A 16,552-nucleotide genomic window follows, 5' to 3' on the forward strand; every position below is an offset into this window, starting at 1 on the left:
CGGCTGGCAACAATAGTGGCCAGCCTTTGAGGAGGATAACAAAGTACTTCAGTGGGCGCGTGGTCTGGTGTTCGTGCTTTTGGCCTTTGGTCACGAATATAAACGCCCTGCTTTTGTGACTGAACCACTGTGCCTTTGTGACATTTTCTGGTGGAAGTGCGGGGTACGGTAGATGATACGGTCCCTAGAGAGCACCCCTGAAGCAAGCCCATCGAGTAGCTCAGCCGAGCTTAACCCTGAGCACGTAAGTTCCAGACGTCGTCGCCAGGGACTCAAACCACAGCACGGTTTGCTGCCTGAATGTCAGTGGACCATGAACCAAACACCACCTAACGTCACCACACCAGCACCAGCGCACCTGGTTGTCAACCAGCCCAAGACCCCGAAGACATTTCATGGAGCTGATTCTGAAGATGCCGATGACTGGCTCGAGCATTTCGACCTGGTCGCCGTCATTAACGATTGGACCCCAGAGCGTAAGCTACGCTATGTGTACTGCTTTTTCGAGGACTTCGCGAAAACATGGTTTGAGAACAATGAAGCAATGCTTACGGCATGGGATGACTTTCACCGGCAGTTGCTCAAAGCCTTTGCCCGAGAGGACAGGAAAGAGACAGCGGAGCGTGCTATAGAGGCAATGGTTTAAGGCCCTAAAGAAAGGGCAACGACTTACACAGAGGACATGGATCGGCTTTTCAGGCGTGCGGAGCCCTCTAACCGGGGTGTACATCCAAGTGAGGTCACTTCTGTCACTCTCGGCAATGACATCAGCGCGTTGCAAGAGCTCACCAGAGCTCTCATTAAGGAGGAGCTACAAAAGATGCAGGTGAATGCTTCACCTGTAGAGCAGCTCTCCGTTGCGGAGATGGTACGCGCTGAGCTACGGCAAGCCCTTCACGCTCCACCACAGTGCGAGGTGCCACAACAGAGGCAATGTGTCGAAATGAGTTACGCGGAAGCAGTGCGACGTCCTCCATCGTGCAGTTCAGCCAGCGTGTTTTACCCCAGTGAGCGACGCGCTCAACAAATGGAGGTAGGCTTTCGTCTTCGCAGCCCGCCGTTGATCGCCGAAGCACAACCGAGGAGTGACATCTGGCGTACACCCGAACACCGGCCCCTCTGTTTCCACTGCGGAGAAGCCGGACACGTCTACTGAACATGACCATACCGCCGTGTGGGTCTCCGTGAATTTTCGCCTCATGCCCCTCGTTCATAACCTCGCGAGCGACCACTGGAAATAGAGAGCTCCACCACATTCACGCGGCGCTTTGAGACGCCGTTCACCCAGTCCTGCAAGTCGGAAAAACTGAGTTCAGCGACCTTCGGAGGTGAGACCGCTGACGCTGACTCTACGGAAGATCCTCCACTACGACGATAGCGACGGCAGCAAAAAGATGTACAGACGCAGTCAAACAGGGTACGATGACTGGTGACATCAAACATTGTGGTAACCGTGGACAACGAAGAAGTATTGGCACTGATCAACACTGGAGCAGACACTTCCGTTATGAGCATGGGTCTTGCCTGCAGGCTGAAGAAGGTTTCTACCCAGTGGGCTGGGTCGCAGATACGTACGATAGGAGGCCATCTTTTCACTCCGGTGGGACGGTGCAGAGCGCGAGTCAGTATTCACGGATTTACGTATCTCAGAGAATTCGTAATACTGCCCAGTTGCTCGAGGGACCTGATTCTCGGACTGGACTTTCTGCACGATAACGGAGCCGTGATTGACTTGCAAGAGTCACAGGTGACGTTTTCTACGGCACACGCTTCAGCACGCAACCCTCACGACTTGTTACGTCAGTGCTTTAAGAATTGTTGACGATGACGTCACGTTACCGCCGAAGAGTAGCGTGTTCACCTTGGTAACCTGCGGCGTTTTCGATTAATTCAATGACTATGAAGGTATTGCAGAAGAAAATATCCCGCTGCTGCTCAAACGAAATATCTGCATAGCCTGATGCCTTGTTCGGTTAGAGAATAAATGCTCTCGAGTACTGCTGACCAACTTAAGCAACGAGTTTCAGCACGTCCCTCAAGGCACCACTGTCACTTTCCTCAGTGAAATCGCCGACTTTTCCAATGTCAGCGCAATGGATACGACTTCACCGCATGCAAAATCTTGTGCTAACCTGGGCAGCCGCATTCACGTTAATCCCGACTTGCCACATTCACGAAAAGAGCAGCTGCTGAGCCTTGTGACGGGATTCTCGGACTGCTTCTCCACAGCACCTAAAGTTCAACATACTACCGTTAAAAAACACCACATTGTTACCGAGGAGTCGGCACGGCCTCTTCGCCAACATCCATACCATGTGTCCCGAAGGAAAGAGAGGTCATTAAGCGTCAAGTACAAGAAATGCTGAGTGATGACGTCATTCAACCCTCGACCAGTCCATGGGCGTCACCTGTTGTCCTAGCAAAAAAAAAGACAATACACTATGCTTCTGCGTCGACTACCGACGGCTTAACAAAGTCACAAAACGCGACGTTTACCCCCTGCCACGGATTGATGACGCCTTAGATCGTCTACGCCATGCCAAGTTTTTTACATCATTAGATCTTAAGTCAGGGTACTGGCAAATTGAAGTTGACGAGGGCGACCATTAAAAACCGCGTTCGTGATTCCCGACGAGCTCTACGAATTTAAAGTGCTGCCTTTCGGTCTCTGTTCCGCTCCTGCCACATTTCAACGCATGATGGACACTGTACTTGCCGGACCAAAGTGGCAGATGTGTCTTGTATACTTGGATGATCTCGTTGTGTTTTCAAGCACGTTTGACAAACATCTCTCAAGGCTAAAAAGTGTCCTCACTGCAATAAGGAGAGCGAACCTTACCGTATTTACTCGATTCTACCGCGCCCTCGATTGTAACGCGCACCCGATTTCCACCGCGAAAAAAAAACAAAAAAACGTAAGACATCGATTGCAACGCGCACCCATTTTTCTCGCTGGCCTGCACGATCACACCACTCGAAAAAAAAAACGACTTCTTTCGGGAGCGTCTTCCATTTAAATATGAGGTACGGGCGAAGCTTGTGCCCATCTGACGTGTAACAGAGCATTGCCGTCACTGTAGTTTTACCGTGGACCGATGTCAGCACGTGAACTTGCTTCGCCCCCTTCTTCTCGACGGTTGTGGTGCCAGGCATGTCGAAGTAAAGAGGCGTCTGATCGGCATTCCCAATTTGCCCAAGCATGTAGCCGTTGTTGCGCCGCAAGTTTAGGACGAACCTCTGAAAACTGTGAAGCTTTTCATCGTACTCCTCCGCAAAACTTTTCGCATATGCATGTACCCCTTCGGAGGGAAAAGCCTTTCCTCTTCATAAAGTTAGTTAGCCAGCACCTGCTCGCTTTAAACTGGCTCCGCATTAGACCTTTTTCTAAAACCAATTGCATAGTCCGCACTTGGAGCAGTTCTGTCGTCACGGGCCGCTGTGCCGCTCGCTGCTCAAGCACATACTCACCAAGCAGCTCTTTAATTTGCGGAAACCGACCCTGCTGTGGTCCACTGAAGCCTTTGCGTGAAGCTTTGCTGTCAATCTTCTGCTTTTGTTTCCGCCGGTCCCGCACGCACGTTTCGGGAACGACCGCGATGCGGCCCGATTTCCGTCCGTTTCTGCACACGCGATGGCTTTTCTTTTAAAAGCGGCATCGTGGTGCACTCGAGTTTTTGGAGTCGGCTCTTCCACGCCGTCGATGCTAATGCACTACTAGATGAACTCCTCAGCACACGTACGAAGTGCCGCACATGGGAAACACATAGGCAGAAATGGCCGACGCGCCATGCCGACGCACGTAGGGGGCGGCCATTTTGGATTTGCCGATGGCAATAGATTGACCGTAATTTTTTGTTCGTACTCGATTCTAACGCGCATGCGATTTATGAACTGGCTTAACCGGAAAAAAGGTGCGCGTTAGATTCGAGTAATTACGGTACTATCAAGCCCGAAAAGTGCTACTTTGGCTATCAGGAACTCAAGTTTCTCGGCCACGTGGTGAGCCCGAGGGGTGTTCGACCAGATCCCGAGAAGTTGGCTGCTGTTGCCGATTTCCCTCGTCCTGGAGACAAGAAGGCTCTTCAGCGATTTCTCAGACTCTGTGCCTACTACCACCGTTTTGTCAAAAGATTTTCAAAAGTTGCGGAGCCTCTTACAAGACTGACACGGCCAGATGTACCCTCCGTAACGACGGAAGAACAACAACAAGCCTTCGTAGAGCTACGCAATCGACTGCAGACAGCTGCAGTGCTGGCACCTTTTGACGATGTTGCTGACACTGAGATTCACACGGATGCCAGCAACGTAGGAATCGGAGCCATTCTTGTTCAATGACAGGACGGCGCAGAGCGTGTGATCGCTTACGCGAGCCGTAGTCTCACAAAAGCAGAGGCTAACTACTCTACCACCGAAAAAGAGTGCCTAGCAGTCATTTGGGCCATTAGCAAGTTTCGACCTTACTTATACGGCCGGCCATTTTGAGCGGTCAGTAACCACCATTTGCTCTGCCGGATTGCCAATCTATGGGATCCATCAGGCCGCCTCGCCCGCTGGAGCCTCCTCCTTAAAGAATATGACATAACACTAGGTACGTTCCGTTTGGTTCTTTCCACTCGCCTCTCGCTAGTTGCGCGACATTTGCTGCTGCCGCCAAGGAAGCCGTAGACGAGAACTTTTCATCTGCTGGCACCTTGAGGAAACGACCACTCCGACATCATCTGGATATAGAGACTCTCTTTCTTTTTTCCACTGTCCCTGCATTCCTGGTTTTATCCCGTCTCCCCATTCAACCACTCTTACAGTCCAATCGTAACGCACCACTCTTATAGTCCAATCGGAACGCACAAATGTGTCTCTCCTCGCTACAACTTCGAAGACCCACCGCCTCTTGCCCACTCATCAGTTCTCTGGCATCGCTCAGGTTTCTTTCACACCGGTTCCCGGAAGGGTCGACGACGGGCGTTGCCATGTCGTGGAAAAGCGCCTCCGAGTAAGTTCCCGCGATGCCGGGTTGACAGGCCATCAATACAATTGGCCCGTGCGCCAATGCCGTCGCCTCCGCTGATTCTGATTGTCCGGCGGACGCGTACGTGTACCTTCCACGTGTACCGGCCACCTGCAGCCAGGCTTGGTCTCCTGTAAGGCGCCATAATTGAGCCCGACAGCGGCACGGGAGTTGTCGCGTCCTTTGTGGCCAGCAGACAGTCATCGTCCCACATTCCGGTGGCCTGCTTCCTTGTTGGCGAGGGGTCGCCGGCCACGGGGTGGGTAACATAAGGTATTCGGGGAACGCACGAAGTTCGAGCCCAACACCTCCCCTCCAACTGTGTTGCACTGTATCTATGACATGCGACACAAACACAACCACATATGCACACATGTTCACTGGCTCGACACGTGAGGCACCAACTGTCACTCGTACCTCGTTGACTCCGTCGCGCGCACGCGCTAACAAAGCATACACCCCCCTTAACTCGCCGTCCCTTTTATGCGTCATCGTTAGGAGTCCCTAACCGCGACATTGCGTCGGCATTAGCGTTTAGACACCTCTTTTTGTGTTCAATTTCCAGGTTATACTTCTGTAGTGCCAACGCCCAGCGTGTCAGCCTAGCCCTCTGCGGAGTGGTTAGAGTCAGAAATTTGAGTGGGTTATGATCGGTAATCACCTTGATTTTAGGGCCAAACAGCCAAACATCCAACTTCCCCAGTGCCCAAATGATTGCATAAGCTTTCTTTTCTATTGTGGCCCATCGGGTCTGAGCCGGGCTAAGCTTCTTGCTCAGAAAAGCGATAGGGCGCTCCTTGCCCACCAGATCCTGCTGTGCCAGGCACGCACCAACGGCGTAATCGGATGCATCTGTGGCGAGGATAAATTCTTTCCCCGGGTCTGGTGCTTGCAACGCCGACGCCTGCACTAGACAGTTTTTCACCTTGTCAAAAGCTTCCTGCGCCTCTGTATTCCAAGGTAATTTCTGCGGAATACATCGGCCAGTTAGGTTAGTCAGAGGCATAACGACTTTGGAGTACTCGGGCACGTAGTCGCTATAATAGTTGGCTAGCCCTAATGGTGCATTCAGACGACGGACCGAATCCGGATTTGTCGTGGTCGCAGACAGCTAATCCGCGGATGGTCCGCCTGCAGGCGCATCCACACGACGGATGGTGTCCTGGGGGAAAACAGCCGGATTACCCTCGACAGCAGATTCGGCGCTCACCTGCGCCCGCTGGCAGCAGACCGGTTTGAGAGTATTCAACATGGATGCCCGGAAGAAGCGAAGCTTGGCTGCGATGTCTGTCGTGTTGTGACAAATGAACGAGTAGTGTTATTCTTTCAGGAGAAAAGGGATTTGCTAGCAGGATATTCTTTCAACTACATTATTCCCCACTTGTAGAACTTTTAAACGTGTCTCCCGCCTTTTCTTTAGAAGCGGCACGTCGCCGGTTGCAAAAGTTAGAATATTTCACCACCATGATGGCTAAGATTAATCTCGCGTGTTGAGCGACGGCGGCGTCATTTCCCGAACCACCAAAAGTGATTTCTGCATATTTAATCACCTGAGAACAAAGTCTCCAGAAACTAAGTAAACAATGCTCAAGCGTAGATGATGCCGACCAGTCATGCAGCTGTCCGCGAGCCATGGAGGACATGCCGCGAGCAGACGAAAATTGTACTGGTCGCCACCGACCCCAAGCTATTCCGCTAAGTACCGGCTCTCCCCCGCCAGAATCCCGATGTGAGAAACAGGTTGGATCCATCCGTCCGCGAGCCGCGCGGACGAGTCGCGGACGAGGGGAATCGCTGATGTTAGGTCACGTGACGCGCCGTCCGTCCCGCCACATCGGGATTTGATCCGTCGTCTGAATGCACCATAAGAAACTACGAAGGTGTCCCTTTGTTTCGGGAGCCGGGATCTCCTTTATCGCCCTGACCTTCTCTGGATCGGCCCCGTGCTTGCCTGATCCCACAATATGCCCCAAGAATTTTACTTCTTGTTGTGCAAATCGACATTTGCTTACGTTGAGCGTCAATCCTGCCTTCGCTAGGGACACAAGCACCTTGTCTAAATGTTCCAGGTGCTCGTTCCAGTTCTCGGAGTATATCGCTACATCGTCAATGTAAGCGCAAGCATAATGTCTATGCGGAGCCAGTATACTATTGATGACCCTCTGATAGGTACTGGCGGCATTCTTTAACCCAAAGGGCATTACTCTCCATGCGTACTGGCCTGAGGGAGTGGCAAAAGCAGTACAAACCTGCGCGTCCTCGTCGAGAGGTATTTGCCAGTAACCCCTGAACATGTCTAGCAGAGTTATGTACTTAGCCTTCGCTGTTAGTGCACGGAGGCATACCACCTCTGGCCATCTGGTATGTAAGTCTACGACACAAAAGAGCATAGCGGTGACCTCTACGCGAAGGGGGTACCATAGGACCGATGCAGTCCATGTTTACTGTCTGAAACGGTGCGCTGGGCATGGCCAGGGGCTTTATCGGAACCCTATCTATCTGCCTCGTCGGTGATTTCACCTTGCATCCATGGCACGACCTACAGTACTCCTTTACATCTCGCGACATCTTCGGCCAGTAGAATGAGCTTTTCACTCGTTGTAGTGTTTTCCGCTCTCCTAAATGACCTGCCCATGGTGAATTGTGAGCCATTTTCAGCACTTCTTTGTGCCTGTGTGATGGTAGCACTAACTGTTTGCAGATGCGACCCGTGAGGTGTTCCTGATGATACAATAGCTCATCTTCAACGAGCATGCCATGCGTTCCGGCCTTTGCCTGCGCCCAAGCATCGCGCAAAGCCGGGTCTGCTTCCTGAGCCTCAAGAAACTCCTGTCGTTTGCTTTTGACAGGCTCGGAACCTCGCTGTTGCTCTCTGCGGTTATGCCGCCTGCCATCGCCCGTTGCTCCTCGCATGCCTCATCTGACAGCTCTACTATAGCTTCGGTCTCCTCAACTGCTGAACACTCGTCTGACACTATGTCACGTTTAACCCTTTCCTCGAGAAGCTGTGCGTAATCGTTGGGCGTGATCAGCGCGTCGGTGCCATCTAGCAGCTTATCTGTGATTGCACAAAGCACGGCCGACTGCACCGCCTCGGACGACACGTAAGGACTTCCTTCAGTAGCTATGAGCGGCACGTAAGCCAACTCAGCGGTTACCTGTTGCCTGAACGCTCCCGTCAACTTTATCTGCGAACCCGTACCATCGTACTGAGGTACCACTGCCTTTCTGATGACGCTCACCTCCGCTCCTGAGTCTACCACGGCATTTAATGATCGAACTGAGCTTTTAAGCGGTACAGTTTCCAGTGACGGTTGTTTCTGCTCTTTGCGCTGCCACAACCTGTCTGCGATTGCTATTTCTGACCCGAATGCAGAAGCCGTCACCCTCGCGACCACTGGACCGTTTTTTGTCCTGCTGGCCTAGTGCCTTGCCTTGCACCTGAGCCCTTATTGCGGCAATTCCTGGCAATGTGGTCGGCAACCTTACACTCAAAACATCGCCTTTTCCCTTTTCCGTCCGTGGGTGTATGTACCGCTGTTTTAGCTTTCTTTTGTCACTCCTCTACATTCGCTCTCTTTTGTGCTGCCTTGCACTTCTCGCTCTCCTCGAATATCTCCGCGAGCCTAGCCACGCCACTGGGCAGCAAAAAGGACTCCTGCTGCTCACAAATGACATACGCTCTCGCTTCCGGGCTCAAACATTCTTTCAAGCGATCCGCGACAACTAGCTGCTTGAGTTCCTCGAACGTGCCTACCTTTGAACTCTGGACATAATAGTCGAAATAATTCTCAAGGCACACGGCAAACTGATCCCAGGACTCCCTTTCTCCCTTTTTCGATCCTGCAAACAGCCTCTTGTACTCCGCCGCCGAAAGCCTGAGACCCTCCAAAATGCTTGACTTAAGCTTAACATAAGCTTTGCGCTCCTCTGCTGTAAGCCTGCACAGCAGCCCGCGTGCCCTTTCACTCAACTGTGGCAAAACTAGCCCGGCCCACCATTCGCTCGGAACTTCATACGACTCGAGCGTTGCCTCAACATCCTCGAACCACATTGGCGCAAGCGCCTCTTGGTTCGGCATTGGTGCCAGTACACCCTTTAACAAGCTTGCAAATTTCAGTCGCCTGTATTTCTCTGACCTTCCGCCAAGCGCTACACCGTCATCGCTCTCGTTGGACTCTGCCCCATTATGGACTCGTAGCCGCTGGCTTTCCAGCATCAAGCGCTGCTTCTCCGTTTCCGCCTCAGCAATTTTTAACTGAAGCTGGAGCAGCGCTAGCTGCTGTTCCGACGCCGTATCTGACGTGCCACTACCATGACCCCCCGTGCCGCTGTCGTCGACTCCCAACGCCTGCAAGTTTCCTGCCCCGTCCCCGTTCATTTCCGAGTTGTCCCTTTCTCTGTCTCGCAAATTGTAATGCTTTGTCATCGCCTGCGCCCAACAGAAAATTAAGAGGTACCCGCCTGAAGCTGCCTTGCGGTGCGCTCATCCTCCTTGGAATCCGGTAGACTAGCCTTGCTTCGTTGATCCCGCAGCGTGGTAGTCAGTTGAAGGTGGTTGTCGTCAGTCTCGGCCGATGTCGCTCCCCGCTGTCCTCCTCAGTTCAGCCATGCAGACCCTGCCGACTGCGCCAGTTACGTTCCGTTTGGTTCTTTCCACTCGCCTTTCGCTTGTTGCGCGACATTTGCTGCTGCCGCCAAGGAAGCAGAAGATGAGAACTTTTCATCTGCTGGCACCTTGAGGAAACAACCGCTCCGACATCATCTGGATATAGAGACGTTTATTCGTTTCTCCTTCTTTTTTCCACTGTCCCTGCACCCCTGGTTTTATCCCCTGTCGCCCCATTCAACCACTCTTACAGTCCAATCGTAACGCACCACTCTTACAGTCCAATCGGAACGCACAGATGTGTCTCTCCTCGCCACAACCTCGAAGACCCACCGCCTCTTGCCCACTCATCGGTTCTCCGCCGTCGCTCAGGTTTCTTTCACACCGGTTCCCGGAATGGTCGACGATGGGCGTTGCCATGTCGTGGAAAAGCGCCTCCGAGTAAGTTCCCGCGATGCCGGGTTGACAGGCCATCAATACAATTGGCCTGTGCGCCAATGCCGTCGCCTCCGCTGATTCTGATTGTCCGGCGGACGCGTAAGTGTACCTTCCACGTGTACCTTCCACGTGTACCGGCCACCTGCAGCCTGGCTTGGTCTCCTGTAAGGCGCCATAATTGAGCCCGACGGCGGCACGGGAGTTGTCGCGTCCTTTGTGGTCAGCAGACAGTCCTCGTCCCGCATTCCGGTGGCCTGCTTCCTGTTGGCGAGGGGTCGCCGGCCGCGGGGTGGGTAACATAAGGTATTCGGTGAACGCACGAAGTTCAAGCCCAACAACAGTGGTCTACCGATCAGGACATAAGCATACAGATGCTGACTGCCTGTCTCATGCTCCTATTTCCCCGACGTCACCTGACACCGAACAAGATTTACCGTTTCTTGGCATCGTCGATGTGGTCCGGATGGCTGAGCTTCAACGTGAGGACACTGAGCTACTACCTGTCATCCAGCATCTTCAAGGAGAAGATGTTATCGTCCCACGCCGGCTCTCACGTGGATGATTAACATCGTATTGCTTGTAGAACAATGTTCTCTACAAGAGAAATCTTGAGAGCAGCCAGGAAACTTTTCTCCTCACCGTTCAAACGGCACTGCGTGAGGAAGTTTTGCAGGCGTGCCATGACGATCCTTCTGCCGGTCACTTAGGCTTTGCTCGGACATTAGCGCGCATCCGACAAAAGTACTACTGGCCGCAGCTGTATTCGTCCATTCAGCGCTATGTCCGCACCTGCCGTGACCGTCAGAGCCGTAAAGTTCCACCCGCAAAGCCCGCCGGTTTCCTCCAACCTTTCGATCCACCTCGAGCACCGTTTCAGCAAGTAGGAATGAATCTTCTTGGTCCATTCCCTACGTCATCCTGAGAAAATAAGTGGATAATCGTCGCAACCGACTATCTGACTCGCTATGCAGAAACCAAAGCTGTGCCTAGTGGAACTGCAGTTGAAGTCGCCAGATTCTTCGTCCAGAACATTGTTTTGCGAGATTGTTTTTTTTTTTTTTTTTTTTTTGTGGGGTTTAACGTCCCAAAACCACTATATGATTATGAGAGACGCCGTAGTGGAGGACTCCGGAAATTTAGACCACCTGGGGTTCTTTAACGTGCACTCAAGTTTTGCGACATTGTGCACCTGCTGTTCTCATAACCGATCGCGGAGCAGCATTTATGGCAGAGTTATTGCGACAAGTCACCAAGCTGACGCACACTAACTACCGGAAAACAACAGCTTATCATCCCCAAACAAACGGCTTGACGGAGCGGTTAAACAAAACAATGACCGACATGCTATCTATGTATGTTGATGAACAGCACAAAACGTGAGAAGAAATTTTGCGGTACGTCACGTTTGCTTATAATACCACTGCGCAAGAGACCACAGACCTAACACCATTCGAGCTTGTTTATGGCCGTCGCGTCACAACACCATTAGACGCTATGCTACCCGTAGACCAGGACACCAGCGAAAATGACAGCGTTGACGACTTCGTTGAGAAAGCCGCAGAAGCCCGGGATGCTTGCACAGAACCGCATTTAGACGCAGCAAGGTATCAACGCTCGCTGTTACAACCAAGGCCGAAGGAACGTCCACTATCAACCAGGTGACTATGTATGGATGTGGACACCAGTTCAACATCGTGGGCTTTCGGAGAAGCTATTGCGACGCTACTTTGGGCCCTACGAAGTTATGCGCTGCCTCAGTGACGTGAATTATGAGGTAGTTCCTCAAAGCTTGATTGATTGATTTGTGGGGTTTAACGTCCCAAAACCACCATTTGATTATGAGAGACGCCGTAGTGGAGGGCTCCGGAAATGTTGACCACCTGGGGTTCTTTAACGTGCACCCAAATCTGAGTACACAGGCCTACAACATTTCCGCCTGCATCGGAAATGCAGCCGCCACAGCCGGGATTTGATCCCGCGACCTGCGGGTCAGCAGCCGAGTACCTTAGCCACTAGACCACCGTGGCGGGGCGTTCCTCAAAGCTTGGATACCAGTTTTAACTGGAGACGTCCACGTCCAGAAGTAGTCCATGTTGTACGGATGAAAGTACCTTAGCCACTAGACCACCGTGGCGGGGCGTTCCTCAAAGCTTGGATACCAGTTTTAACTGGAGACGTCCACGTCCAGAAGTAGTCCATGTTGTACGGATGAAACCATACCACGCCCGCGACTCATGAACACGTCGAACTTTTCTTTTATTATCCACGACAGCGTGGGCTTATGTTTTTTGTTGTTTTTTTTCGTTGACGTGACCATCTGTTTTCATGGCCATTTCTAGCATCTTAGTCAATCGACCGGGACAGTCACCCTTGAAAGGGGGAATCGACGCAAGGTAGGCTGGCAACAATAGTGGCCAGCCTTTGAGGAGGATAACGAAGTACTTCTGTGGTTGCGTGCTCTAATGTTCGTGCTTTTGGCCTTTGGTAACGAAAGAAAACGCCCTGCTTTTGTGCCTGCGTCCCTGTGCCTTTGTGACAATATCATGTCCAAAGGGGGACACATATACTACACGGTTAACCAGAGCTGCCTACGAAAATGAGGAAGTAACAAAAGAGATCAAAAGACAGAATAGAAGAGAAATAAAGAGAAGAAAAAGAGCAAAGAGGGGCATAGGAAAAGATGACTGCCGATTTTCCCTGGGTGGGTCAGCTCCGGGGTGTCGTTTATGTGAAGCGGGGGCCAGAAGGGTGTGTTGCCTCTGCCGGGGGGGGGGGGGGGGGGGGGCTTGAAGGTCCATGCACCCGACGTTGGCTTGACCTTTAGTATCCCCTTTTCCCCGGATACAGCAATGCCACGCACGGCTGGGCGTGGGAGGGAGTTGAAACCCCCTGTTAGCTCTGGTTGATGGTTCATCACAGAGAGGCAATATTTCTAGCCTACTGAAGTGATAGCTCCTCGCATTACTTACATTTGTCTTAATAATTCTGGTATTTTATCTTCATATAAGTCCTCAATATATGCCATCGGTTTTTCACCCAGCTCAGGCAATGTCAATATCATTTTGACGAGGTCTTGAAACATCTGAAAAGGAAACTTGTGAAAGTAAAACTGATACCAAAATGCAAACACTTCCTTGCATGTGAATAAAAACGGAATGCTACAAGTGCGAAATGTTCATGTAGCTGTCCTGCGTTAATTTTGGAAGATAAAGAGAGAGATTAAAAAACTGCATCATACATACTACAAACTGCTACCACACCTAAGCAACAATGTTAGCATAGTTTATTCAATGTTAGCTTACCTGCGGGGCCGCCAAGCCAATCCTTATAGATGGTTTCAAGATTGCAGGCGTTGTGCCCCAGAAAAACTTCTGGTCATTTCATTAACAAGCTCGCTACATCGAAACTGAAAGGATTTTTCCACGTTTGTTCAAAAGTAAAGAAAGTCTCTTATTAGTTTTTCGGATAAAAGGAACGTGCATAATATTCAAGGCAATCTCTTGTAGTATTTTATATAGCTGAAAAGAAATTTATTTGAATGTATTTTGCAAAATGAGAGAAGGAAAGTGTAGAAAATCAGCGGGCTATTTTCTAACGCTCTTCTTGCCCACTGATGCTATTCTGGCACATCAGTGGACAAATCCAAATGTCATCAAGGGTCTGTGTTTGTAAACAGTGAAAGGGTCTATACTGAGAAAAAGGTACACTGACATTAGTGGCTTGAAAGTTGCTGCTGTAGAAATATGAATGTGTAATAATAGACTGACATGTTACTGCCATCAAACCAAGATCAACAAGCGTCAACTAAAAGGAGTACTCACGCAAATTTTAAATATTTTTGGATTGTTGTTCAAATGGAAGAAAGCACTGGTGCCGAGAACGCAAAAAGAGTATTACCGTACTTGGGAATGCACCAAATAAACATTTAATAGTTAAACCTTACCTTAAATAAACACTTTCGGTGTCGATACCAATGGGCTGGCTTCTCAAGGACGTCTCATGGCAGTGTGACATTACGGAAAGATAGCAACTCACAACACACTAGCTGAAGACTTGTAAGTGCATGGCACATGAGTATTATGGCCCAGTGACCCCCACAGTGTTTTCTGCGATTTAGGCGGCATAAAGGACACAGAGTTCCCAAACTAAATGGAACTGTATTGACTGATTGTGATAATGTCCATTGTAGTGGGACTGGCTTGCTGATGCTCAACGACGAAAACTTGTAAATGAAAGTAAAATATTTCAAACGTGTTGTCCGACTCTGGTGTTTGGAGAGCATTAACACTCCACACCAAGGAAATGAAAAATGCCCCTTTTACAATATTTCATTATTGTGTCGGTTCTTCCTTAAGCGTACGTGCCTTACAGATTGTGATAACAAAACCTCTCTGCACATTATGGCCTTCCTAAACTTTGCTGCCACATTTTTTCATGGTGTCATTACCACCACATGAGCCGTTGCACCAACAGCTAAAAGCAACGTGTCCAAAAAATAACACAGGCTGAAAGCACAGTGGAATCAGCAGTTTTACTACTGAAAAATAAATCTTTTCCCCCAATGCAGAAATGAAAAAAACAATATGCTGAAGACCCCACTTTGTTTAGGGCCTTTGGACAGTGCTTCTGATGTCAAATTCACACAAAATGAAGTTGTAATGCACCAACCTGAGTCTCTTTTTTTTTTGTGGTTCTAACGGGCACACAGTGTTTCCATTTTTGAATTTCTCACAATAAGTTCATCGTAAGTACGTACAATATATTCTTCATTTCCAAGCAATAAACGTCTTCAGCATAATATGTCACATCTGCTACCAAAAATTGTCGAAGTACGACGCTATAACCGGCACGAAAGCAGATTTCAAAAACAAGTGGGAATATTAAATGCTCTCCTTTTCCAACTTTGACTGTTGCTTCAAACATAATCAAACCCCATAGCAAGCAAAAATGCAATAAAAACATGCACAATTAGGATGCAGGGCACCTCAGCAAGGCAAAGGAAGTCAAACAATTATGAACCTTTCGATGGTTTCACAAAGTGCCATGCTGCAAGTACGGCAAAAAAGATCCACTATATGCTAATGAAACGTCCGTAACATCATAAGTGCTTTGAACAGAGCCGTTAGCATTTGCAAACATAATTTTGAATTATTAGGAGAGAATATGCATGTCAATGTTTACAATCTTCTATAGCACTAGTATTGATTCTATATTCAGCAATGTGGATGCAGCTTCTATAAAAAAAAGGTTCAGGTAGCCATTGCAACTTACAACTGTTATTTGAAAAATGAAACCAAGCTACCTGATTTCCTTTTTTTCTTCAAAATTTTCACGAGTGGTAATGCTTTGAAATAATTATTTCTAGTTATTCATTCTTATTTCTTAATTATTTTTATTTATTTAGAAATACTGCCAATCTCAAACGAGTCAAAGCAGGAAAAGGGGGGTTACAGCAGAATACATAAAAACAGTAAACTTACTACACTATGTTGTACTACAATGCCCTAAAATACATAAGTGCAAACATAAATTAACTACATATTATACAATTAGAGGATCATTCCATTAGAGTAACAAAAAGAAGAAAAAAACCATACATAATGAAGCATCTGCCCCCCCCCCCCCCCCCCCGCCATAGTCTAGTGGCTAAGGTATTTGGCTCCTGACCCCGTCGCCGAATCGAAACCCGGCTGCGGCAACTGCATTTTCGATAGAGGCGGAGATCCTGTAGGCCTGTGTGCTCAGATTTGGGTGCACGTTAAAGAAACCCAGGTGGTCGAAATATTAGGAGCCCTCCACTACGGCGTCTCTCATAATCATAAGGTGGTTTGGGGACGTTAAACCCCACATATCAATCAATCAATCAATCAATCAATAATGAAGCATCTAAATAGAACTCGTTATTAATCAACTGTCAGCATGGATTCCGTTCTGGACTTTCCTGTGTCACACAACTAACAAAGTTGACACATGACTTGTCAAGTGCATTAAACAGAGGTGACACCATTGACTGCATATTTCTCGATTTCCAGAAGGCTTGATTGATATGTGGGGTTTAACGTCCCAAAACCACCATATGATTATGAGAGATGCCGTAGTGGTGGGCTCCGGGAATTTCGACCACCTGGGGTTCTTTTAACGTGCACCCAAATCTGAGCACACGGGCCTACAACATTTCCGCCTCAATCGGAAATGCAGCCGCCGCAGCCGGGATTCGAACCCGCGACCTGCGGGTCAGCAGCCGAGTACTTTAGCCACTAGACCACCACGGCAGGGCTATTTCCAGAAGGCTTTCAATGTTGTACATCATGATGCATTAATTGAAAAACTGCCATGGTATTGTATTGACAGCTCAGTGATTTTAAGGATTAAAAATTATTTACAGATTAGAAACTTACGAGTTATAATCAATAATGAAAAATCAGGCGAGGCTGACGCTACCACAGGAGTGCCGCAAAGATCGGTACTTGGCTCCTTGCTCTTCTTGATTTACGTGAACG

General features: G+C 49.5%; 1 protein-coding gene across 2 annotated transcripts in view; it reads right to left on the reverse strand.

The window, feature by feature from the left end:
• LOC119176178 (uncharacterized) overlaps positions 1-16,552 on the reverse strand; it is a 181,353-nt gene that overhangs the window by 100,530 nt on the left and 64,271 nt on the right. For both annotated transcript variants that reach the window (XM_037427333.2, XM_075877242.1), the window contains exon 7: positions 13,022-13,134. In XM_037427333.2, the coding sequence (XP_037283230.2) occupies positions 13,022-13,134 (113 nt within the window). The remainder of the gene's footprint in view (positions 1-13,021; positions 13,135-16,552) is intronic.

This window comes from Rhipicephalus microplus, chromosome X (assembly GCF_043290135.1).
Source record: "Rhipicephalus microplus isolate Deutch F79 chromosome X, USDA_Rmic, whole genome shotgun sequence".
NCBI classification, from domain to species: domain Eukaryota; kingdom Metazoa; phylum Arthropoda; class Arachnida; order Ixodida; family Ixodidae; genus Rhipicephalus; species Rhipicephalus microplus.